Source organism: Malurus melanocephalus, unplaced genomic scaffold (genome assembly GCF_030028575.1).
Source record: "Malurus melanocephalus ecotype Western Australia unplaced genomic scaffold, MMel_1.1 scaffold_53, whole genome shotgun sequence".
Classification (NCBI taxonomy): Eukaryota; Metazoa; Chordata; class Aves; order Passeriformes; family Maluridae; genus Malurus; species Malurus melanocephalus.
Window position 1 is genome coordinate 513,864 of NW_026623285.1, and position 27,429 is coordinate 541,292.

The 27,429-nt window shown below is 40.9% G+C and overlaps 1 protein-coding gene across 5 annotated transcripts; it reads right to left on the bottom strand.

Moving 5' to 3' along the window:
* On the bottom strand, window positions 1-25,661 carry GSDME (gasdermin E). 5 transcript variants are annotated; one of them, XM_057365461.1, is made up of 12 exons: window positions 25,490-25,661; window positions 23,827-23,938; window positions 21,844-21,963; window positions 21,349-21,579; window positions 20,040-20,232; window positions 12,311-12,482; window positions 11,202-11,322; window positions 6,310-6,498; window positions 4,548-4,675; window positions 4,254-4,437; window positions 2,832-2,905; window positions 1-1,625 (listed from the first exon to the last, which is right to left on the bottom strand). In XM_057365461.1, exons 4-12 carry the CDS (start codon window positions 21,557-21,559, stop codon window positions 1,395-1,397), a joined length of 1,503 nt encoding a protein of 500 aa, XP_057221444.1. In that variant the 5' UTR covers window positions 21,560-21,579; window positions 21,844-21,963; window positions 23,827-23,938; window positions 25,490-25,661; the 3' UTR covers window positions 1-1,394. The 5 variants fall into 5 exon arrangements, with proteins under 5 accessions (XP_057221444.1, XP_057221447.1, XP_057221442.1 ...); XM_057365464.1 differs by lacking the exon at window positions 21,844-21,963 and having other exon boundaries at window positions 12,350-12,482; XM_057365459.1 differs by lacking the exon at window positions 21,844-21,963.
* Between the last annotated feature and the right edge of the window lie 1,768 nt (window positions 25,662-27,429).

Below are 27,429 nucleotides of genomic sequence, written 5' to 3' on the forward strand. Positions count from 1 at the left end.
ATAAATTATTCTATTGTTTTGACATAGCATTTAATAGAAAGTTTTGGTAAACTCATTACAGAGGCAAGTTTTGATTAGCAATGGGCAAAAGAAGACTTTCCTGCTGACAAACACACATCACTCCCAGCAGCAGTTACATGCTTCCATCCTCCTAAAGGATCTTTCCCTCTACACCAGCACAAGGCTCAGGCAACACCATCAGCTTCATTTAACAGATGAGATGCAGAAACGCCCACAGCCCCACGTGCAGAGCTATCCTGAGCTCTCGGGGAATGGAAAGGCACCGCGGTGCTTTTCTGCCAAGTCCGTGTCCTCAGGGAAACCTGAACTGATGTGGCATTTTAAAGGCTTCTTAGACAATCTGCTCAAGGCCATGTGGGAATAGAGAAGGGAACTGAGCAGAATTCCTGCCCATCAGCTACACTGCAGGTGTACTGATCATCCCCCCACCGGTGCCTGCTTGTTTGTCTCTCAGCCATCTCACAATCTCATCTGCAAGCACTGATACTCCCCCTACTTGGAACATCACCTTCCCAAGCCCACATTTACAGTGATCTCTGCTGCATTTCTGCTTCATCCATGATTACAAAAAATTATAACAAAGAAACAGGCTAAATAGTTCAAGCACACAGTGCTTTACTAATGCTTTGCTGATATTCAAACAAGCAAAATATCTGCACTTAAAATGTCATATGGGTAAAATGATCATTTTTGTGGTGTGGAGCAAGGACCCTTCATGTGCACACACCAAAAGGCATTGCCATACCTCAAAGTGCAGAATGCAGTTTAAAGAGCTGAAACTTGCTAAGGGAGTAAAAACATACCAGAAAACARAAGTGCTGTACAGAGGTATAAATCCCTAAAGTGATCTTAGTTTTTGAAAAAGAGGCTTTCTGATTTCCTGCAGTGTGCAGTTCACATCCTAAAGCCAAACAATAATTAATAAGAGAATCTAATCAAGTACCTTTTTAAGAGCCCTCCACTGCACTTGCTCCATCCAGTCTTGAAGGAGSTAAGCAGTTGCTGCATTGCAGAACTTTGGGTTTCCAGGGCTTGCTTGTTTGCCTGCTTACAAAAAGCAGTTTGTACTTYGCTGTTTTCTCCCATGCATATTAATGCAAGCAATCAGGCTCCTACTGCCCTGCAGATCTGACACCTACTACAGCAGCTATGTTCAATTTCTCTTCCATGGTTCTTTTTTAATTCCTCCTCTTCATCCTTTATTTATGTATTTTCCACTGAAACTGCAGAATCCCCTGATCACCCTAATCTCTGGCTGTGCTGCCCTAAGTGCCCACAGAGCAGCTCTGCTGCTTATCCCAAACACACCAACACTACAGAGCTACAGAAAAAAACAACAGGCTAGAGCAGAAACTGGATACACAGTTCAGCTCCTATACATTCCCACCCAAAGCATGAAATCCATACAATGCCACATAAAGAACAAGTGGGAAGAATCTCGGTTCTTTCATAGTTACAGCTTTTACAGAAGACTCTGTCATTTCCAGATTAATGTTTGATGAAGCAAACAGCCTTTGCACGACCTCAAATCTTCCTCTGTCAGCRAGAGTGGCCACCAAAGGACTGCTCAGCGCCACAGTGCCATCAGCTGAAGCGGCGTTAGGCTGTATTTATGAGAGAGAGCAAAAGACAGAGACATTAAAACATTTTTCAAGCACTGCTGTTCCTGCCATCACACAGCTCAGCTCTTTATACAAAACCACTGGAGAGCTTACAAGGCAGCAGCAAAAGGTCAAGATTCCCTTTACTATTAGCCCTGACAAGTACAAYGGACTGATCCAGGACCAAAGCTCTATGGCACACTTTAAGGAGTGCGTCATTCCCTGACTTCAACGTCTCTTACTGCACATCACATTTAACTATCACTGAGCAAACAGTGAACTCCCCTTGCCCCTACATACTTAAAGGATTTTACTATTGTTTTGATAAGCGACTTAAAAAAGCTCAAAAAAAAACAGAGAATCACAGAATATTTTGGTTTGGAAGGAATCTTAAAAAATCATTCAGTTCCAATCCCCCTGCCTTGGGCAGGAACASTTTTCACTAGACCAGGTTATTCAAAGCCCCACCTAAACCTGGCCTTGAACACTTCCAGGAATGGGGCATCCACAATTTCTCTGAGCAACCTGTTCCAGTGCCTCACCACACTCAGAGCAAAGAGTTTCTTCCTAATATCTGATATAAACTTACTCTCTTTCAGTTTGAATCCAGTCCTCCTTGTCCAGTCACTATATGCTCTTGTAAATAGTCCCCCTCCACCTTCTTTGCAACCTCCCTTCAGGTACTGGGAGGCTGCAATTAAGTCASCCCAAAGCCTTCTCTTGTCCAGGCTGAACAAACCCAATTYTCTCAYCCTTTCMTCACAGGATAGGTGTTCCATTACTCTAATGCCCCGCACCATTCCTTCAGCAGTTTCAATAAATGGCCTCAGAGTTTTGGGATTTCAGGGTTTGSCAAGGCTCAAGCACTGTGGCTACCRAAGYGAAATTTCTGTTTCCCAGGGAGAGGGGATTACTGTTACTGAGACTTTAAAACAGTGAGACTATTAGAAAAATAAAACTGGAGCTTAAGTTACAATTTTCTTTCGTTCMCAACCCATGAAATCTCCCAAATACAGCAATGCTCAGAGGTGAGGTATCCACCTGCAATAAATTATGTGCTTTGTTTGCCATGTCAGACTCTGAACTTGGCTACACAYAAATTCCCACTGGAGCTTGACATCTCTTCCTTTATTGGGGAAAAACATGGCTGAGGACACAGCCATTCCTGCTGCTGTGCCCACAAACCACGGTCCCATCTCCATTACTCACCAAACAACACAGTGCTGGAACAACCTGAAGATCACAGCASGCACGCAGCAGGGCAAGAGTGTCATCAGACAGCTCTGTGAAGGAAACATTCACAGGGAAAGATCATTTCCAGTGACCCCTGTGCCAAGCTGGCGGCTGGAACAGGGGCTTTAACAGGTTTCTCCTCACATGGGTGTTTGGAGGAGGCTGATTCCCTCCCTGCCTACACAATAGAATGGGATGGGCATTCTCTCTGTCCTTGAGAAAAGGCACTTGTACAAAMGGGGGGTTCCTCCCTATCATCCTTGCCTTCTCCCTAAATATTTCCCCAGTGTTTCACTCCGAGTCTGCAGGCTGGATGAATGACATAAGCCTTGAATAAATCAAGAACCTAGGCTCTCAAAATCTATACGAGATGCCAACTCCTGCGAAGCACAATTTGAAAGGAATGGCATAGCTGAGASTGCCTTGGGGCTGGGGGATGGACTAACTGATCCCTGTGGTGCCCTTCAACTCTGCAACAAAAAGGCTGTAATTCCTCACACAAGCAACAGGCATAACACAGCTTCTGAATCTTGATCCAGCTACACTTATGCCTGGACTTTAGCAGCAGACATTATGTCCTAAGTCAGGTGATAATGCAACACACTCAATTAACTGTGGCCTGCTGTTAATGCCATCTGACAAGTGTTACCACATCAGCAGGTTTCTGTTTTCTATTTCTTTTCTRTCTCCATAAATGAGTTAAGCCCTCCCACCTGGGTCCTGTGCATATATAGATGCACACTGACATTTTGCTGCACAGTGCCACAATTTATACTGGACTTCGCTTCATTAGCTTAATGTCACGAAATTCTTTGCATACAAGAGAGAAGAGAAAAATCCAAGGAAGTCTGTCTTGGACTTTGCAGGTAGCTTTTAATTAACACTGTGGTGCCAACTAGATTGTGAGGATGGCATTTGTTTGACATTTCTGTTTAATCTCCTGTTTCAGCAGCTGGAAAACAGCCCTCTAATTSCAGTGTCTCTATGTTAAACTCATTTTTGCCAAATTTAGTTTGCACTTCAACAATATATGCTGTTACTCAGGAGACAACACCTAATTTGTAATTCTCAGCATTTAGGCGGGAAGGACTCTGGCAYGCAATAAGTACAGAAATTAGCTTGCCAAACTGCAAATGCTCACAGTCAGCAGAAGCAAAGTTGAGCAGTCTTGGGGGAATGTGTAATTTACACACAAAATCTGTCAGTGATTGAGGGCTGAATTCAATTCACAGCCARGAATGCTAAGCATAGTATACCAAACTCAAAAAAAAAGGGAACAGAACAATTTGTGTTCAGTCAGGTCACCAACTGCTCAAAGAGAGCCATAAAACCTTTAACATGGAGGGAGCTTCTAACAGGAAAAGAAAATTTTTTTTAAAAGGGCTCTTCACAACATACCAGACATAGCACTGATAAGAAGGTGAGCAGCTGAGAAGAGTTCTTCATCCTGAGGTTGATATTTCTGCAACAGCTCACTCTGTAAGCTGCACCCTAAGAGCTGCAAGAAGTCAAGRAGGTCTCTTTGTTGTTCAAGTTTTAACTCCTCGAGATCTGGCTTGTCTCCTGTGCAGATATCATCAATCTGAAAGCAAAAGAATAAGCAAAACTTCTTGAGAAAAATTCAAGCAAGAGAGAATGCTACCACTATTCTGAAGTTAATTTTAGGAAGCAGCCAAATGTTCTGCATCTTACCATGTCCCCCAGGGCGGTTACCATTTCTTCACGGAGCAGGAGTTCACAAAGGGTTTTATATAAAGCTCTTTGCTTGTCTTCCGGAAGCTTCACAAAGGGCTGGAACTGGGTCTTCAACCGTGACAGATCTTTCCCAAGAAAGCAGCAGAAAATAAAACTAAGTATTTCTACATAAATGCCAGTAAAAACAGATAACATTTTGCTATGGGTTTCATAAGCTCATTTACCACCACACCTTGACATCCTGATTTCCAGCAGCAGTTAAAGTTAAAATGCAAGGCTGGAACAGATCTGATTTTATTTCCTAAGGAGCCAATGAAGMCTCAATGAAAACATTTAGAAAGAAGAACAGCTACCAAGAATTAACATTTTTGTGTAAAGTATTTTAATAATTGAAAAGTCAGTACTTCAATGTTAACCAACTAAATACATCTTAAGTCTCTCACTTCAAAGTTTATCTCCAGAGAATGTTCATTTATATGGCAGAATGAAGAGTACTCATTAAGTACAAGGGAGTGCTCTGCACTCGTTATCTGACAGTTCAACTATGATACCGAAACTAAGTCTTTTGTGATATTAAATTGCTCCTTAGCTAAAAAAAAAAAAATGAACTTTTCAAATTAATAATGATAACTTTTTTTTCCCACATTCCAAAAATATGGGCATGCAAGTGCTCTCAAATTTATTTAAAAGAAGTTTTCCTTCATGTCACTCCAATTAAGAAACATGCTCTCTTAATACATGTCCTTTGTAACTAAAATTTACTTCACTGGGGGAAAAAAAAAGCCCAGCCATAGGCATTTATTTTGCTTGTCTGATGCAATCATATGAATGTCTATACAAATAAAAAAAAAATTACATCTACTTCTAAATTCTTTAGTCGAAACCATTTTTTCAGTTTTGGTGGGTTTTTTCCCAAGAAACAGTGCAGATTTAATTATTTAAAGAAATCTCTGAGCCTTTTAAGCAAGAAAAGCACAAAGGAATGTCAAGCTAAAACAAAAAACAAAACAGTGGCATACCATTCTTTCATGAGTGTTTTTCATATATTTTCTATTGAACAACCATTAACCAAAGATGAAACTTAGAGACAAGGGAAGTGAACCTTCCTAAGAAGAAGCTCTAAGAACTCTACCAAGAACTGATGAAAAACACAGTGCGTTCTGAGGCTTTGACTGGTTTCCCTTTTTTCATCCCTCCAGTGACATTCCTGCCTCTTCTTTCCACATTCCTACAATAAACAACTTGTACCTGGGCCATTATACCATTTRCGAACTTTCATTTAAACTGCATTTTAATTTTCTCAGTTATAAAGCATCTCAGAAAATAATGAGGCTAAGTGAAGGCAAGGGAGATGTCTTTCTGATTYTGAGACTTAACCTGTAACTGAGAAGCTTTAGTGAGAGTATTTTTCAAATCACAAAAAACACATTTTCAGYGACCCTTTCTAAATGAAAGCATGTATCATCACTAAACTTGTAGAGGTTATCTGGAATGCAACAGAGCTGTCATAAACACCTGACTTTGTGAGATTATATTTATGACAGATGGATTCAGAATGTTCCTAGGAAAGAAACCACTGCATACACYTACTGCAGAACTGATTTTCTATATTCTTTCAGTGTGCTCTCCCAAGAGTTCCTGATAAGAGCTATTAAAACGAACAAACAAGATTTCTTACTTACTATTATACCAGATTATTTCTGCTATCAGGTTGCCTAATTCACTGTAATATAATCATGTAAAGCATTTCTGGTAATACCTTGTTTCAATATACTTATAGAAGCATCACTGGGAACGAGGTTTTTAGCCCCAGAGTACATCTCATTATCAACAGCATCTGGCTGATAGAGGAGTGAAGCATCGCTGAATTGAACTGAATGGGGGTAAGTTGAGCCTTCTGTGCTTTCTTTTTCAAAACCTCCTTGCTGTTCATCTAGCAGACAGAACTCTGTAATTAGAAATTAAATCAAAAACAATAATTAATAAAACACACAAGCAATTACTGAATGAGATGATGGCTTATATTTTCTAGTGTTCTCGCAAGTGATTTATCCACGTCTCGTCTCTTCCAGATGGAAAGAATGCCAGCAGTTGCTGTGCATGTGAATTATTGAGCATTCCTGCAGCTCTGATGTTTGGTACAATGTSTACAGGCAGAAGACCTGTGGTGCAGCTGCCTTCTACAAAATGTGACACCAGCTTCTGTGAACTAAATTAATATAGAMAGCAAATAACACAAAAACTTCCCTCTGACACTGTAAACCAGAATGCTGCATAYAGGAGATGCAGGTAAGAATTCTTGATGTTTCACAGAACCAGAGTAAGCTGAGTTGGAAGGGGCCCTCAAGGATCAYCATGTTCAACTCCTGTCCCTGCACAGCACYATCCCCAAGAGTCACACCATGTGCCTGAGAGCATTGTTGAAACACTTGAACTCTGTCAGGCTGTGCTGTGACCATTCCCTGGGGAGCTGTTCCAGTGCCCARCCACCCTCTGGATGAAGAACCTTTTCCTTATCTGCAAACTAAACCTTCCCTGACACAACTTCAGGCCACTCCTTGTCCCTGGTCACCACAGAGAAGAGATTCAGTGCCTGCCCCTGCTCTTCCCCTCACAAGGGAGTTGTAACTGCAGTGAAGTCTCCTCTCAGTCTCCTCCAGGCTGAACAGACCAAGTGACCTCAGCTGCCCCTCATTCCCTTCAAGGCCCTTCTCTGTCTTTGTTGCCCTCCTTTGGGCTCTCTCCAGGAGTTTTCTCACATTGTGACACCCCAAACTGCCCCCAGCACTCGAGGTGAGGCTGCCCCAGCCCAGAGCAGAGCAGGACAATCCCCTCCCTTGCCCGGCTGGTGATGCTGTGCCTGATGTCCCCAGGACAGGGCTGTCCCTGCTGGCTGCCAGGACACTGCTGGCTCAGATCCAATCTGTCACTGACCAGGACCTGCAGGTCCCTTTGCACAGCGCTGCTCTYCAGCTTCTCATTCCCCAGTCTGTATATTTTCTACCCGCTAAGAGAAGTGCAGTAATGCAGGTGAGATAGGATCCACTCATGAAGGGAACACATGAAAGTACACTCAGAGGTTTGTAAGAACTCTTGAGAGTCCTTCACAGAGAGTCTGATGGACATGGCACTGACAGACTCCTCTTTCTCAGCCAAGCCACAGGTCCATCSTCAAATTCTCCAGATAAGTGGAAAACAGGAGGCTTCTGAGAGTCCTAAAGGACATGACCCAGGGATGTTTCCTAAYMGAATCATTTTRCAGTAACTKTCTCTCTTCAGTAACTTCATGGAGSGARTAACATGCCCTGGCTGGATTACCCTTTCTGCCTCATCTTTGTGACAAGCACTGACCCAAACAGGAGTGTCCCTGTCCTGCCACCCCAGTGCCACCAGCCTGAAGTTAAGGGCCTCCTGGAAGGTACAGGGAGTCTTTTTAGGAGTTATGCTGAGAAATCTGGAGTATCAAGTTCTGTGCTCATGTGTCCAACATGTGCCCTRAAGATGCAGAATACAATCAAAGCCCTATGCATATTCGAATCAACTTTTATTGGCTCAAATGCAGGATCTGAATGTGTACCCATGGCACTATGCAGCTCGTCTGTGGGAAACACAGGCAGGCTAGAAAGAGAAACTCAATTTTAAAGTAATACCCAACAGCAAAGGAAAAAAAATGTAACTAATCAAGCACAGTGCTCACATGTACCAGGCACAAAACCTAAATATAACCTTTCTACAGTTGTAAGASTCTGTCTCACTAAATTAAGGACATTCAAAGCAAATGAGAAAGCATGGAGAGCATTCCATCAGTAAAAAAGCTTTTTCAAAAGGAAAGCAGACAAAGAAATCCCTGCCATAGAGAAAGAAAGACAGACCTCTATGCTTGCATAACCCTTCACCGAGAAGAATGAGCTACAGGGGAGCAGAAAGCGATTAACACAAGCTAAGAACTTCCCAAAGCAACTGGACAGCAGCTGAGGCACTACAAGGCCAACTCACTCATGTTACTATCATTGAAAATAACAAGGCTTTCACAGGAACCCTGAGGAGGAAGACTGCTAATAAATTGCCTCCCCTCCAGAGGCAAAATGGTGCTAATAAGGGAAATAAAACTTTTAAGAKGATGTTGTTAAATCTTGTAATAGGACTCCATTCACAAGAAAACACAGGACTCAACRTTCTGTATTAACAGGACTGTTAATTAATTTTGTATTGAATTCTATTACATTMATTGATGACAAACCTCCAAGAGTGCAGTTAGAGCTAGTTAGTTACTCAGAAATGTTAACAAAAATGCAAGAAAACCAGAGATGATCAATGAAAACAATCAAAGAGACTCCACAAAACTCCATTGTGTAGAAAAGTGGAAACACTGGGACTGTTTAATTTACAGACATTTAAGAAAAAGCAARCCCTACACACAGAACTTTGTAAAGCAAGAACAAGAAGCATTYCAGCGCAACTTTACAGACACAAGATTGCAACGCCTTTAGCAGAAACAGCTTTTACATGGAGTGGAAAATTAGCCTGTAGAAATCTAACAGAATGACTACAGGAAAGCACTATGGTAAATGGATCAGAAAAAGATTAGATGCTTTTCCTTTTTAAAAATTTATTTTATTTATTTATAAAAATATCCAAATATGTCCAGTTACATTAGCCAGAACATTAAAAAAAATCATTCTTCCTAACACAATAACTTAAGTACTGCCAGTGGCGAAGAAAAAGAAACAGTAAAAAGCTAACATGCATCTTACTCCGTAATTATCTGTGAATAGAATCTCATTAGGTTACACCTGCTACTGGTCACATTCAGTCTCATGAGAAAGGACTACATCAGTCCCTGGATTTAACTTCAAAGGCTATTTATTGCCATAAACAGACACTGATCCCTTCATTAACAAATTCAAGTTTAGGCTCCACCATACTTGCCGGCAAAGCCCTAATTTTGTTGTTAGTTCCTCCCCTTTACCTTCTCAAAGACACTCAGGCAAGGAAAAATAGCACAAATTAAAAAAGAGGCAAGGCATAGGTTATTTAAGATGAAACATGAAACAAGCTGTGCTGATTCTGAAGCTTGAAAGATATTAATATTTTTATGAATAAAATAAAAAAAAGCGGAAAAAGAAACAGAAGTGGAAAAAGAGCAGAGAAATACAGATGATTAACAAGACCCATGTATTGTCAGCTTGCAGGACATCATAATTTCATGTAGAAATMACTTAAATAGGTTATCAGCTATATACCTATGTAGTCAGACAGCCTTAATTGCACCTCATTACTCTSAATTACAGTTCAATTATAACCATGACGTCGATATCCTCTGCTATTATCTTCATGTTCTGTCTACGTCAGAGCAATTTAACTTTTCAGAAACTTTTACAGGTTACATAATATTTACTTCTATTCCTGAGCCTACAGACTTCTTTAGTATCAGAAGGAGTGTGGATCTTCTGCATGTCTCATCCAAGCAAAGTGCACCATGGACTCAAATCTCAACTAAACTCCAATTATTTCTTCAACATCTCTCCTGTTTCTTTCTACATCAGTCCTTCCCAACTTCCAGCTSTACTGTCTGATTTTATTCCTTCTTGCATAACGTCCCCTGAAACCTCCTTTAGCTCAGAGAGTTTAAATGAGGACAGACAAAGAAAAACCCAAGTGATTGTGCAGAGCAGAGATACGACTACCCCCAAAAGCCAACTCCAACATTTTTTTTTTACCTGAAAAATATTCAACCTGACATAAGTAAAGCATGACCAGAAAACATGACAAGGACATTTCTGCAGCCATTCTGAGGGCAATCTTTAAATGAAAGTGTAAGCTAGGAAAGTTTAAATTCCAGCCCTGTATGAATGATTCTTTTCTTAAYGTGACTGTTGTCTAAACATTCCTGGCTGACACTTGATTTGCATTCAGGTCACTCTCTGCAACAGGTGAAGAGAATAGCTTGGGCCAAGGGCCAGCTGGCTGGAAGCAAAACTGCAGAAAAGGACCWGGACAACAAATCCCAGAGGATCAGCAGCATGCCCTTGCAGTTATTGAGTTTGCTGCATACTGGGCTGTACTGACAATACTGTAGCTGGTGGATTGATGGAACTGAATTTTCAATTTGGGAAGCTGCATTCAGAGTGCTGAATCCAGTTTTCGTCCTGAGTACAAGCCCCACATTCACAGACTGGAGCAATCTAGCAAACAGCAGATGTGAAGGGAAAGAAAAAAGTTCACCACCACGGTGGTCAAACATGGTAACAGACTGCCCAGAAGAGTGATAGAACCTCTGTCTCTGGAGATAAATCAAAACTTTAGAATAGACAAGGATATGAGCAATCAGATCTAACTACAAAATTAGATGAAAGTTCAAAAGATGGCCCTGCCTTGAGCAGAGGCTTGAGCTAAAGAAATGGCATGATCTCCTGTGGWTCCCTGAAACCTAAATTGTTCTGAGTTTACAGCGTATTCATGCAAGTGAAAAAGCATTACTAAATCAGAGTTTTAAAATTACAAATCACCATTTCTAGCACAAATAACTATCAAGGCAAAGGTGACCATACAACATAATCACCTTCACACACAGGGAAACATGAAAGTCATTGTCTGACAGCTTTGTCCACAGTTCAACTCTGTGCCACAGAAAGCGAGCTTTTCACTTACCAAACTGGCCATTGTGCTTTATAAACAGTTCAATTACACCATAGGCAATAGTGGTCGCAGGAGGAATTTCCAGGATCACACTAGAATCCTTCATCAGACTTCCATTTTCATTTACTGACACCTACAAGACAGATTGATTCACCATTTATCTGATGCAGCCACTGYACAGCTTAAACACATAATTAAGGTGAAAAATACAGAGGGAGAATTTGCTTTGTTCTCCATGATGTCTCATCAAAGCACATGTTACATCTGACATCTACAAAAGGAACTAAATGAACAGTGAGGCAGAAACACAATGCTAAGAGCAGCTCTCACACTCTTAGCTACCCTGTCCAAACAGACACAAAGTCGAGCTCCAGGCACAGCTTTTGCCACACATGAAGCACCATTGTCACTAAGAAATGGGCACCCACTTCAATATCCTGCCTTGCCCAATTCTACTGTGCCATTTCTTTAGCCCAGCTGGGGGCTGGTATCAGGAAGGTGGCACTTGCAATGCAGGTTTTTACACTGCAACTCCTGGATTTSTGCAATTGGAGACACACTGTACACAGAAGTGATTCATCTCCAGCTTTAAAAAAAATCTTGCAATGAATGAGCATATTTTGACTTTGGTAATTCCTTCCCAATTTGTAGGCAATTTTTCAGATAGCCTCATAATGCAGTTAATCTCTACTCCCATGTTCAAAAACAAATAGCTTCCCAATAAATATGAAAACTCAGTAGACATTACAGATGAATGRTTATTTGGCTTTTCAAATAAATTTGATTCCGCAAAGCATTTTGCTATTTGACTTTCAGTGAATTGTTTTAGGTTTGCTTCATGTTCTGCTGTAGTCAGGAGTCTACATAGAAATGGAATCACAATTTGATAGTATTGATGGAAACTACATTCCAGGCTCACAGGAAAACATTGCATCTTTTTCCAGAAAGGCAATGGAAAAAATCATTATACCATACTGAATTTTCTCAATAAAGCAGTGCAGTTTGTTCAGCACATTAAGAAAGAACCAATAATACTCTGAAGTCCATCTGGAGAAATTGCAGTTTTTTTCCTGGATAATGTGCAAATGTTCTATTCCTTGCAGATTTTTAATAACTTCTACCTTTACTGTTTTTGCAGTGCATCCCACCACACCGCTGACCTTTTCTTCTGTCTGGATATGTTCAGATATCGTACACTTCTGAGTTGTGATTATCTTTTCTCTCAGGATGCACAGCACTTCACGTTTTCTTTCTATTACTTGTTGCAGTAAACTACTGTTTAGATCTATTGTTCTAAAAAAGAAAATACAACATTAACAATACTGGAATTGTGAAAGAAAAACATATTCCAAATTGCCTGAAGAAGTTTTTATTGTAAAAATGACAATGGTTTCTGTATGAGCAGTCTCCTCAAAATGATGATCTCTTCTGCTCTTCGGCAGCAGTAAATACCTAGCAAAAAATGGCATTTGCCTGGATACGTTCTAAGCAAAAAAAAAAAAAAAAAAAAAAAAAAAAAAAAAAAACAAAAAAACAAAAAAAAAAAAACTAACAAAAAAAACAAGAGAGAACTAATGGCAGCTTTAGCTTTCCAGGGTAATACAAAACCAACCAGCCAGGCTCTTGGACACTGGACTGAATCCTCTCCTACTGGGAGCTCACACTGACATTGCCAYGGCAGGGGGACACAAAGACAGCAATGCCTCAGTGCCAACCCTCAATGTTTGTTATGGATCTGTTTCAGTGTTCACTTAAATCCTGAACATGCTGAGAGGGATCAGCACTGATCAAGTATTTCAAAGGGCTGAATCAGAAAAAAAMCCAGAAGATTTCACTGATTTTAAGACAGGAAATTACTGAAAAAACCCACCTCCTTCAAAGTCCTGTGTTATTCACTGGTGTAGACTCAAAATTTAAAATTGGTGACCAGGACTGTCACAGACAAAAGAAGAACTAACTGTGGATGGAATCCAATACTTTAGCCCAAGCATCAACCTAATAAACCATCCCTACTCCACAACATAATTCAGCATCTGTTTAAATGCTGCTGGAAATAATTCTAACATTAGGTTCTTCTTCAAGTGAGCAGAAGACTAAAAGTGAACTCCCAGAAACAACATAGGAGGCTTATTTTTTATGAAAATACTACAAAATCCACTACCTTGTCTTTTRGGGTGCTAACAGACTTTCTGGTAACAGTTAAAGCAACTTCTTTATTTAACTGATGTTATTTAATTATTTCTGTATTTCATTGATTAAAATGCATCAATTATATTATACTTTTACGAAACATTCACTGGAGGTCCTCAGAGGAGATGTTATATTTTTATGAACAGGTAATCTAGCAAAACTTTTGGAAGATTAAAGGATTGCTATCTCTGCTTCAAATTATTCAGTCTTTTCTCCTCCCTTTTACTGTAAGTGGCTATTCATGGAGCTAAATGGCAATTTCCCAAAAATGTGACAGAAAGACATGTCTGACTCCAGTTCATTTAAATGAAGATATCTCCACTTTTTAATTAAAAAGTTTTAGATTTATTAGATTCTGGAGTTTTGAATTTATGCAGTCTGTATAAGTCTGAAGTCAGCTGGGGTTTTTATTGAATTAAAAATATCTTCAGGCAATTTTTGATCTTTGGAGAGTTACATGCTTATATGAAAGTTCAATCAGTTGGAATGAACTGTCTGAAAACCTTAAAGYTGATTGTTCAGACAAGGGAAAGAAAATACCTCTGAAGCAATGCAGCAGACACTAGAAAAGCACCCCCAAACATTCCTGAGATTATTAATACAAATCTTTTTTCCTTTGGTGCAAAGCCATGCTTTATGCTTGGAATGCAATGAAMCTTTGGATTAAGGAAAAACTGAAGAAATTTCAAACAACCACAAACATCACTGCTCTCAGAAGCGTCTGCCAAACCAGAGCCATTAGTTACAGTCTATCAAGCCTATCATATACTTCACAATAATTATTTACGTTTCTAAAATRGTGCGCTAAGCGTCTTGAAAATGCAAATTAATGCACTGAGAACTTGCAGTTTTAACATTTGACCTAGGGAGCCACAGGGGAAAAATAYATTGAAGAAGCACAAAGCATTTGTCATAAATACCCCCAAAATTTAGAGGAAAAAAATCCCTCAAACAACAAAAGGTAGAAAAATACATATTAAATAAAGATATATTCTGCTATTTCTGAATGAATGTTAATTAAAGAAGCATACACAATATGACCTAACCCTATGCAAATGAATTACCAAAATAATTCCAGAGATTTTTTCTTCCATCTGCTTCTACAGTATTCTGCCCGAGGCAGGACTGGCTCAGACCCTGTCATGCTCCTGGCTTTGCGGTCCAGATGCAGAGTCAGGAGACACAGTTAGCTTGCAAAGGGGAGCAGTGAACAAATCCTGGAAGCAGCACTGGAGGAGCTGCTGCACACTGGGGGCTATGGAGTGACAATGACAGACAGGGACACAGAGCTACCTGCTTCAGCAGCACTCCCCAGGCAGGGCCCAGAGGTGACCTGGGATCCYCTGCACAGATCTGCCTGTGTGCCAGAGACAGCCACTGCCACCRCCCCAAGGTTCAAATGACTTTGGTAGGATGTGTGCAGTCATACAGCCGGCAGAAATGTTCTCCTCTGCCCAGTAAGTTTAGTGAGCAGTGAATTCAGAGCTTTCCAACACATACCCTTACCCACAGCTACAAAAACCTTTCCTTCCAGGACAGTAAAGTGCTGTCCTCTTGACTTGTGGCACTAAACTTTCTATCATAAAACAGAACTCTRTGGTTGCATGTGGGCACATCATGAGTTATTACCAAGGCACATGTTTTGCTGTAGGCAAAACATTCTGCTCTCCTCAGCAACTCARACAGGAGATGACATGAGGTAAGCAAGTGCCCAGCTTATCTAAACTAYCATTGAAAACACTCATCAAGAGCAACACACAACAGGTTAAAGTTTGACAACCAGACAGGGCTTCAAGTATTGCAGGGCAATGGCCACCAAATCTGGGACTGTATTTTTGCTAGAGCTGAACTTAACTTGCCACCATAAAACTCTGAATACAAGAAAATACCTGAATAACACAAGATTATATACATATTATACAATATTATATACATAAGTTGAATCCCTGAGAATACACGCATGCGGGCACATATATTGTATTGCATTTCTTATTTTACAAGTCATGTTTCAGAGCTTTTACTTCTGTTTTACAACCATGGCTCTTACTATCTCTTTCAGTACTGTACAAGAGCCCCCTCCAAACTTGTGCCACTTGTCCTATATCACCATTAACCATCCCACCCCAAGGAGCTGAGCTGAAGCACTCAAAAGTAACATTATATGAGATGYTGGTTTGCCAAGTCTCATTATCAACATGCAGAGTATAAATAAAAATTATTTTAAAAATACAAATTATGGGGTTGATAAAAGCTTGATTGCTTTTTCTGCTTAAACAACCTTTCTGAGGTCAACTATTTATTATGCTGGAAGCTTTACAGGTCAAACATGTACATATAATAATATATTTGAGTTTTCATCTCACTCCACATTTAACTAGACTAAACACTTGTACTCTCCTCTTCTTTCACCTTCACTAAGTATGTTTCTTTTCACTTTAGGGAAGCAGTAGACAACAGAGGCACAAAGGCAATTTGCTGCAGACTGGAGTCAGAAAAGAAGAGAGAAAGGCACAAACCAAATAAAGACAAGAAAAAACAGACATCTAGCAACATAGCAAGCTCTCGCAGTTGAAGCAGAGAGCAGGAGCCCGCTCTAAACCCCACTGCTGAGACTGAGAGGCTTTCCTTTAGGCACAGAATTTGACCTAATTGCCCACAAAGGAGAGGCCTTAGGACCATTTTTCAATCAAATCCTGTCTAACCTTCTCGGTAGTAACCCCACCCCACAAATCCTCAATGCAAKATGCTTATCAATTTCCTACAAGGACCAAGAACAATGGTTACCACTGAGTACTCTCTGCATTCTCACATTGAAAYCAGCACTGCTGCCTGTCTGCACAAATTTTCASTGGTCCAAACTACCCTCAAGTGAAAAACCTTTTCAGTCCTGCACTGGGCATTGTCACCTCAATACACGTCCTCTCCCAGCTGTAGAGACACGGGTATCCCACGCTCACAGTCTCTTCTCCACTTCATTTATCATGTGCACAGTCTGATGCGTTCCACACGAATACAGCTCGTTGCACAGTGAAACCCTCCACTGAGCTCTGCTCCTGCTCTAACAGAGACCTCTAGATGAGTGCCAGGGAGTATGCCTCACTCTGCCATTTTCCACAAAGCACAGATGCATATTTCTTTTGTTAATCCATTTCAAATATAACCTCTCTGACCTACTTCTTACAGAACACAGCATCTGYAATAGTCAGTTTATTGACAGCATTTCACTACCTTCCCTACAGAATAACCTGACAGGTACTTTACAGAACATCTTCCCAAAGAATACTAGAGACTTCTCAAACTACAAGTGGCAGGTAGTTTCTCTATTTTCTATTTGACATGTTCCTTATTTTTTAAATCACAGGCAGACACAATTGCTTTTATTCARTCCTGTCTCACAACACTTTGTGACTTCGTATTACCTCATGCAGCAACTTACATAGAAAACAGAATGGTTTTCTCACCATACTCATAAATGCTCAAGGAGTTTTAAACAATAAATTACAAAACAGTCTCAATTTCCACTGAACTCAGATTAAGAATAGGTATTTCTGTCTCAGTGTGGACAATAATATGCACTTTCATTAGTTCATCTAAAGTGCAAAATGCAATACTACATAAGTAAAAAGTACAAAAAAACACAATAAAAAATTATCTTTCAACCAAGACACAGTATGCTGCTAAAAACAATTACAACTCTTTTCCTAATATGCTAATCAYAGAGCTAGGAATCATTCACATGAAATGATGGAAGCATGACAGGCAATTTTTTCTGCAGCTGATGTGAACTGACTGACTGCTATCACTGTCCTCTCAGAATTTCTTTTTCAATCACCTTCAATGACTTTTAGTGAAATGGTAAAARCAATCAAGCAAATTTGTTAATCTGTCAGAAGTATAGAGATTATAACCTACTCATAATCTTTTTTACTGGAGAGAAGACAGAATGGTTGGACAGTGTAACCTCCCTGCTTAAGCAGGGCCACCTAGAGCACTCTGCCTAGGACCATGTCTCCAAGGAGGGAAAATCCACAGCCTTCCCCAGGCAACCTGTGTGAGTGCTCAGTCACTCTTACAGTGAAAAAGAGTATCTTGATGTTCAGACAGAGCCTACGATGTCTCAGATTGTGCCTATTGCTTCCTGCTGTCTCTGGGCACCACTGAAAAGTAGCTCATCCAGCCCATACTTCAACAGCTTCTCTGTGAGGATCTCCTGGCAGACTACCTACTTTCCTACTGAAAGCCTTAAAATAGAAAATTGAATATACTATCAAATCCATAGCAATCCAAGTGAGCTAAAGGCACGGGACTCTGCCCCAAATYGGTATGTTACAGTACTCTGTGAACTAGCAATCACTACGTAATACAAAATCAAAAATGAATGTAAAGTGAAATATGCCAAGTGCACCTAACCTATCATTTAACTTTATTTTAGTATTGCACATTATGCTAGTAAGTGTGTTCTGCATTTACAACATCATTGCTTCTGCAAACCAGGAAGGATTTCATTCCACATCCTTCAGCTGTCATCCTTTTTCAGAAAAAGGAGCCAATGCAGCACCTGGAATCTAATTAAAAGATCAGTAGGATTCTCCTTCAGAAGGTTTGCCTAAAAAGTGACAGGAAACCGATTTGCTGCCACTGAGCACTTTCAGCTTGCTGAACTCTGAAGACTCAYATGACTTAGTTTAAAAGGCATATCAGCTTTGACTTTTTAAAGTTTTCTGCTACTAATCTACAACTTTGACCTAACCAGTCTAATACAAGAACATTTTTAAATGCAGTTTAATTAGGCTATATTCATAGAAATAATAAATGAAGCAATGTTTGATCAAACAAGTACAAGCACCACATGTCATTTAATAATATCAAGAACACTTTGCTGTCTCTCATTCCACAAGGACTGACAGGTAAAACATCCTCTTAAGTATCATAACTCTTCGCATTCAAAAATCACTAACTTGTAGGCATCAGCACTCCTGAATTCCACACAACACTCATGAATGAGGTGAAAGCTTGAAGCTTGGACACAATCAATCATACATCATAGAATATTTATGAACAAGTRAGTAGAATTTCATCTATAAGGAATGGCCAACAATTTCCAGTGAGCCTCTGCATTATGCTGAACAAAAAAAAAATCTGCTATCCTCATCATTTTCAGTGACCTGGCAGAAGACAGACTGACTCAGTATCAACTCTATACTGTGCATCATAAGCTTTAATAAGCTATGAGCACCTTTTTTATTAACTAAGAACTARTTTCTTTGCATAAACTAGCACACGCATCAACTTCAGTTACAGCTACACATGGATTGGTGTAGAGCTACTGATTTTCAGCACTCAAAAGAAGRCAAGAGATTTCTAAATATTTAGTTACATAGAGGATTATAACTTCACGATGTGCAGATTTGCTATGGGAGGATTCTCTTTGTGAACAGAGTAGGTAACTTCAAGTAAAAGCTTTCTGATCTAAATCAAAGTTATTCTACTTTGTATCTCCATAGGACTCTATCTAGTGCTATAAATAAGATTCTAAATCTTGACTGACAAAAATTTCCTGATACTAGGTGCACATTAATTTTACAGGCTTGCTACACACATTTAGCCCAGTATTTTCTGCTTTTAATAAGGCATTTAGTACAAAGAGAGCAAGGTGCCTTATTAGAATAAATTTGTTGACTTGTGAACACTCACAATAAAAAGAACACCAGCCATTTGTTCCCATGAAAATGGAGAATTGATTATTTCTAGAACATCGAGTGTATCTAAAGCAAATTTACATTGCTTCTGACAACTTCTGCACTGATAGCAAAAACCTATCATCTTTATCTTCAGAGCATCAGCAAAGGCTATTAAAATTCATTACATCCCCTGCTACAGATCTAGAGTACAATGCTGTCAACAAAGGAACCACCCTCACCTCCCATGAGTCAGGATCAGCAACAGAGAGTAGACCCCTGACTCGTTAGCTGGTTGCCACACAGGCTTTGGTGAATGATTCCCTTGGTGCAACATTAAATAGATTTGATTTCAGAATAGGACAGGAAGTGAGGAAGTGTTACATATTTGGTAAAATTAAAGAATATGGTTCCCCTCAGTCAATACAGTGTATAACAGAAAGCAACAGATCTCTTATTTTGTTTAGCTAGTAGAACATGCTTTGACCATGCCTGCTCACCTTTGCTATTCCTTCAACTTCAAATAATCCAATTTTCTAGCGTGGTCATTCACAAACGTGAAATTACAAAGCCAGCTTACAAGAACATTAGCAGATCTGAATTCAATTTCCACATTCAATGCCCCAGTAACACAGAGAACTAATTCATTTTTTTCCAGAGTGTTACCTCAGTACAGTACCCAAAAGAAAGGAGGATTTGGCTCTTGTCCCAGGTGATAGTTAATGCAAAAAATGTAAGATGAAATTACAGAGAGATGTTTTTAAAACATGAAATGGGGGAAGTCTGGCTACCAAGATTTAAAAATATGGAAAAATTAATTTTTGTATATATGACTTACCAAGAATATGAAAGCTTACAGTAAAAATAATTTTCAAACTGTGACACTACTACAAAATCAATTGGTCASTGATTGCAGCTGCTCCAAGTCTTTCCAGCTCAGTAATCTTTYCTGGCCAGTACAACATCCACATTAGAAACATACCTGTCCTTGACATCTTTCATAAGCTGCTGCAAGTCAATCTCCTGCTTCCTCAGGTTCCCAAATGAAGACTCATTTTCCACATAGCCCTTCCCTCCGGCTCCCAGGCTGAACTTCGCAAACGATGCTTCAATACTTCCTTGCACACAATCTTCAAACTTCCCCATATATTTTGCAAAGTCAGACTCCACAATCACTAGAAAAGCAATAAAAGTAATTTCTATCTGTGAACAGAAATGCTGAAATGGTCCTTAAGTGATTGGACGAACAGACACTTACAGAAAATATGACAAGTTAGTGAAAGCAAGGAACGGTATGAAGAAGTAAATAATGAAATTTACAGCTCTACAACTCTTGCTTCTGCTCTCTTCATCTTTGCTCTCCTATCTTTTGCATTTTGCTATTTTAGGAAACCATAAGGTGACTGAAGCACTGAACTCAGATGCTATGAAATATTTATTAAGAATGACTGAAAGTTATTTCAGCTACAAAGAAAACTCCAAAGCAGACCTGCTTTTACAACAGTGCTAGTATTTTGACATTATTTTGGCACATCACRGGGCTGTCCCAAAGCTCACTGAAAACCAATAGAAGCATCTACATAGTTTAAAACAACTCTGAATTTTACAYAACTAAAAACCAAAGAACTGATTCAGAATCAAAGCCAGCTACAATTAACATCTTACATTTCATAGCTATTTTCCTGTAAGGAATTGTGACATGGCCAGAAATACGGGATTCCATCTCATGAATCTTAAAACCTGAGTAGGACTGCTATAGTTGGACAAGGAAAAAAGTACAAGGGTCAACCTTTTTTAACAGTCTGTGCAAGACAAACAGAATCAGTGGTAAAACTTGCTTGGCCTGGCCYGGCCAAGCATTCCCCAGGCTACTGACACCAAGGATATGCTGTCTATTCACTGCTTTTGAACCTGGAGCACAGTAGTTTCACACTGCTATCACATACAACCCCCCAAACTATTCTAGGGATATTCCTGTGGCTGCAGTCAGCACTGTTATTAAACAGTAGGACTGTACAGCCTGACAACCTTCAACAGTCCATTCAATACTCTATCCAGGCAAAACTTAGTCCTTTTTTTTTTTAACCAACATTTATTATTACCAGTTTTAGTTACATAAATGGTTAAGTGAGAAAAGATCCATTAATCTAATTTCCATGGATAAAGGATTCCTTCAGAGCACTCCTCTGAAAGAAGCCCTCTAGTAACACGATTGAGAATAATTAACAAAACAGATTAGGGTTTGTATTGTTTTTATCTGCACTAATAGTGCTGCCCAAGTATGGCTTTACCTGGTTTAATCGGTTTGTCTTCAGTAAGCACATCACTCAGGGTGACCGTCAAGAAATGATACTTGGGCTTCTGCCAGCACCAGAATTTCCTCCTCTTSGTAACTAAGCTCAAAAGTTGCAGCTTGTCTGAGGCGTTCAAGTTGSAGACAGGGATCAAGTCACCTCCAGTGTCAGTTTCTCTCACGAAATTCTTTGTTGCTTTTGCAAACATCGTGGGGAATCAATTAAAGCCTGAAAGAACACCCCTGTTTTCAAATAACTACAGTTGTAAACTATAAATATTTACATTGTCATTTTAAGAAGCTCTTCACAGAATGGTCATTAATGCAGGAACATGTAGTGTTTTTACCGTCTCTCCTCCACTCTGAGATGGGGAAGGAGTTCAAATCACTTGTCCCARTGTAAGTTTTCTCAGTAACTAACAAAATAATTTTAGTTAAGAGTAACATTCACAGGTCATTAATCTGTTAGGGAGGAAAAACTTCCACAGCTTACCTGAAATTCTATGAAAAAGCATCTACTAATGAGCACCYCGTAGAGACTGGCTGGGATGAGGAGATCACTGGGGCAATGGCAGAGGATTCCTGTCTCCCCACAGGATCCTTCTTTTATTACCTAACATAAAACTTACTCCATATAAGGCAATTAGGTATTACTCAYACCAATTATCTTGATCTTTTTAATAGGGAGTAAACACATGGAGGGATAATAACAACAACTCCATAAAAAGCACCAAATACATGAGCTGGCATCTCTGTTACYAAGTTTTGTTTCTGAACTACACCCCTGGAAAGGTCCAATTAATTTTTTTATTTATGAACTCTTTTTTACCTTAATGTTTTCCAATTTTCAATTTTTCATTTCCATAACTACAGCTAAAATGACCATACATTATTTGCAACTGCTATTTGCAACTGTTACTCATATCCCCTACATAGCTACATATATTATCTTACTGTTGCTTTGCAATGATTKTAATTAAAAATTATCAGCATCTCTTATCATGTGAGATTTGCTTTATTCCCACTAATGTGTTTTGCTGTATTTACAAGGAACATTTTCCAATCAAGGAAACTGGATAAACTCACTGAAAAAATGGTAAAAATGACCACTCACAGGTGCTAAACACACAATTCTAATAAATCAATATTTGATCTTTTTAAATAATCTATTTTTTCTGGGTTTTCAACTCTGTGTTATCTGAGCTAATGATATCTTCAAAATTAAAACAGGGGATTTTTTTGTTTTAAATCCAGCAGCATTCCTTTAACATCCCCAGCTGATGCTGACTGGAAAGTTCAACTAAGATTGTAAGATGTGTCAGCTGGGTATCCCCACTTTCATGATTAATTACCTGTCTTGCTCCAGAGAGATCTCAGATTTGTCACTGACAAACACAGGCCAGAGTAAGATAGAACAGACTTCAAACAAAACCTGATATTGCAGTGAGTGTCAGGATTACTGACAGAAAATGGAAACCTGAATACAGATATTAGTGCCTGGATCACAGGTTCTGTATTTTAGTACTAGGAGAAAAAGCATCTTTTTGCAGATGAAAAAATACTTTTTCATTAGTTTTTTCCCCAAATCCCATTTCAGATATTCCACACAGTATTTACCAATTCATGCTGAGGTATCTACCTCTTCGTGAATCCTCTATGGCCTAGTCTGTGTAACAAATAAAGAGTGTTTTCCAACAACACCTGCATTGGATTTAAGCAATGTCAAAGCTGCATAACATTTTACTGAAGAGTCTTCTGGGCTTTAATTGTCACTGCAGCTGCAACAAACCCTGCAGCACTGCCTCAGCTGTAGGCACTGGCAATATCTTCACTGTCTTTCTTGTTCCCTGATCTTTTCCTAAACTGAACTGAGACTGATTTTTTGTATTCTTGTATTTCTCCTCCTTAACTTCCCCGGTTTTAATATCAATGGGAACATTTTTAACAGAATAAAGCAATGCAGACCCACTGCAGCAGAAAAGAAAAAAAAAAACAAAAACCAAACCAAACAAAAACTAGTTTCCTTTATCCATAGGACTTCTTTTGCAGGAGTCTACATTTTACAAACAGCCAGAAAACTGATTTGTCATGTAGGGGACCACTGAGAAAATTCTCATTGCCTGCATTAGCTGCCTTTGCCCAGCATAACCTTCTTCAAACATTTCTGTACTTTACATGACTGCTCACTCATCCTGATTCCCTTGGTGCAGAGCCAACTCATATGGGCATAGTCTGTGAGGAAAAAAAAAGGCCACCAATTTCTGAGTTTATTATAAAACAAATTGCAAAACCAGGTTCTAATATTTGGCATTCTTACGAACTCATTAAACCTCATGAGCGGAACCACTGCACCACTCTGTAGAACTTCCAATTAATTGACAGTGTTTTGCTTTCACTCCCCATCATCATGCTCTTGTTAGCAAAAGGCACATCCAGGGAAGAAGACAGAGCACTTGTGAGAACTAACAAGACTCACCAGGCAAGAGAGATGGGGCAGTTTGCAGCCTCAAAATTATGTCAACGGCTCCCACACTTTGATGTGTTGGTAATATCTTCGCCGGGAGCATCTTTTGCTGGTGTAGGTGTACCTGCAAAGCAAGAATATTTTATCCAAATTCCTGCTCATGTCTCTTTAGATACAATCTAGTATCTTTAGATACTCTAGCACCTTTAACAAATTTGACAATGCACCCAAATACCTTGCTTCACTACTTCCCAGAATAAAGGCAGAAAGAAATTGATTATGCCCCTAGCCAACATTTAGAAGTTAATACAGCACAAGGATTGATGCCACCCTGCCTGAATGGACACAGAGTGGTTACAGACCCAGCATTAAGAAAACTCTGCCTTGGGAGCTTCTTCCTCTGGAAATTTTAATAGAGCTGTGCTTGGCTTGACAGAAATAAAAGGGARGGTATCAAGCTGGTAGGAAACGCCTGTCAGAGTGAATTCACTCTTGCAGATTGATAGCCAGGCATRAAAGCAGAAAAGGAAGGAGGAGTACCTTCCCTGCCTACCGAAAAATCTAAAATTAGACTGAACTTGGGCTACAGGAGAATTATTTAATGGCAAGGATGAGATCAAACGAAGATAATCACACCGATTTCACTGATTACTTAAACAAACAAATCTCACCCTGCTTCTTTGATTTGTAGCTCCGTAACTCAATATAGTAGGACATTAAATCTGAAGCAATACGAGTAATCAGCATTTGCCTCTATCAGTACAAAAGCTGTGTACAAAAGAAAAATACAGTTGCCTGGTATTTCTTACATTCTGCATCTTTCACATAAAATATAAAAATGTGTGGGGTAGGTTTTTTTTTCCCTTTAATGTAAGACTGCACAGCACACCAGACATGCTACCCAGYGAATCTGGTAGCAGGGTGACAACTGCATGGCCAAATGCCAGCATACCCCTGCCTACCATCCAAGCTGTAAAGAAACACAATTCCTGAAGGCCAAAGAGGACCAGGCAGGAGCCTCAGGGCTGGAAGAGCTGTTAGGCATTAACCACTGCGTAGGAGACGTAATGGCCTTGGAATCTTAAAGCAGTGTGAGTCTCTATCTGAAGGGAAATGGAGCATGGAAGTGACGACATGCATGTTACTTGTTTTATTAAAGAACATTAAAATTATTTTCCCCACCTTTATAGATAATTTAAAAACCAACAGAAAAAGCACTTTTGAAGAGCTAATACACAAAGCCTAGCAGGGCTGTCCACACAATGCATTACAGCCCTTGAAAGAATGTGGTCCCCAAATACAAATCCACAAGGTGTTAGCCCTGGGCAAAGCCCTCTTCGCGGACTGTGCAGCACGYGGCTCCACAGAGCGGTGCCGCGGGCTCGGGCACCCCGGAGGGATGCGGTGCCTSTCCCCGGCCGTGTGTGAGGGCTGCGGGCAGGCCCCGGCGCTGGGTGCGCAGTCCCGCCCGCCTCGCCGGGAGCATCGCCCCGCCGTGCCACCGCTCGCAGCCCCGCACGGGCACTGCGGCCATCCCGCTCCTCCCGAGGCGGGAAGGACAGCGGAGCACGGCCCGGAGGCCGCAGCGGTTCCTCGAGCCCCTGCGAAGGGCCAAGTGGCGGCGGCCGAGGGAGGCGGGCACGGCTGGGCCGCCCCGGCCCCCTCCCGTACTCACGGCATTCCCRGCGCTCCCCGCCGCCGCCACCGGGGATGCGGCGCGCTCCGCCCGCGGGGCGTGACGAACTGCGCCGTGCCCCGAAGCGGGAGGCCGCGGGGGAAGCTCTGCGAGCAGCTCCCGGAGCAGCGGGGGCTCCGTGCCGGAGCGGAGCGGCGGGGGGAGCGCAGGCCCCGCCCGGGTGCCCGGGCCGTGCGGGAGCGTCACCCGGGGCGCCTCCGCCATGTTGAGGCGCGGAGCCGCCCAGCACASGGCAGCGGGCGGGGACCGGGGCGCTGCCGCCTCCCGGCGAAATCCCGGAGCGCTTCTAATTCCTTCGCCATCCCTCCCACCTGCCCGAGCTCCCTCGGGGGCTGACCGACCTGCCGTGAAGAGCTAAGGGCTTGGAACTAAGGGCTGCTGGCCCTGTGTGTGGGGCGGCGGCCCGGCACACAGGTGTCGGTGTGGGGCAGCGCTGTCTGTGGGGCCCTGGAGGATTCCCATTGGGATGGGACAGCTGCTGGTGGATGGCGACGCCCTGGCAGATAACACTGGCAGCTGTCTTTCCCTCCAGGTGGTTGCCCGACGGCGATGTTCTATGACACGATTGATAAGGACATCTTTATGACACCTCCCAAGCCCCGCCAGTGCAAAGTCTGCTGGAAACAACAGCCCTGTCACGATTTTGGCTGCGGGTTGGCATTGCTGGCCTTGCGAAGCCACTGTGGTCCAAACGGGAGCTCCCAAGCCAAGGTCCCCAGCCCACGGACCTTGAACAGCAACACTGGAAAACGAGAAGTGTGGTCATGGAGCCTGGGGACAGGTTCGTGACCTGCAAAGTGAAATACCAATCCCTGTCACAGTATCTCAGCCCTCTAAAAACACCACAATAAARCAACTTGGTTGTTTATGATGCCGGAGGAAGATCCACTGAGAAACAGATGAGTCTGCAGAAACCCAGAGTAGTTTTTTCACAATCATAAGTAGCAAATAAATATTTTTTATGAATAATGAACAGTGCCACAGGCTGGGTACTTCCCTTGTGGTTTGAACAGAGAGCATTTGAGGCTGGGGATAAAATCACTACTGTTACATCACTAGCCATTAATGGACTAASACCCAGACTTTGGAACAAAGGGAAGTTAATGTCCTTAAATGAACAGTCCTGGATGAAAGGCATCAGTAAATGAACATCGCTAAAGTAGATCAATTTCTTCCGTTCAGCTAGGTACAATATTCAAACCTTCCAAAGAATTTCAGCTGAAATCCATTGCCCCTTTTTGATTTCCCCAGGTGACATCCTTATAGATTCAATGATAAAACAGATTTCTCTTCTGGGGCTGCACCTGCTTACAGAAATTTGAACAAATAGCCAGAATGGAACTAAGTACCTATATATGTGATGATTTAATTTTTATGAACTAATAAAAATTATGAAGCTCTATTCTTAGAGACTCTGCCTGAGAAAAAGTGCCCACACATCCTCAGGAGATCTCTTTTTAGGATCAGCACCGAACTYCAGAATTGCTAGCTCCAGTAATAATCTGGCCAGTAATAGCACACGTTTCATAAGCTATCATGTRTTTTTCCAGGGTGTGGCAATGTGTGATCCATTTCAAATGCAAGAGTCTGCTAAAGCATATTTTGAGAAATCAAGGCAGGAAGTTGCACCGAACCATATTGCCATGGAAATATTCACTGTGGAGGAAGGACTTAAATAAAACTAGTGAAACTTGCTGGTAGTTTTAAGGACAATACCAGCAGTTGCACGCACACCAAACAGAGGGTACCTAAACCAGGAATATTTCCGTGTTTTCAAGGAATAGTTTTCAACAGCAATCTTCTATCCATCTGAATGGCACCAGCTAACACAGGATAATTTTCAGATGCTTTTCATTAACTAGAAGAGACAGAAACATAGGTTTTTAGCAATCAGTTTTAAGGCTGTGCTGGAATTCACT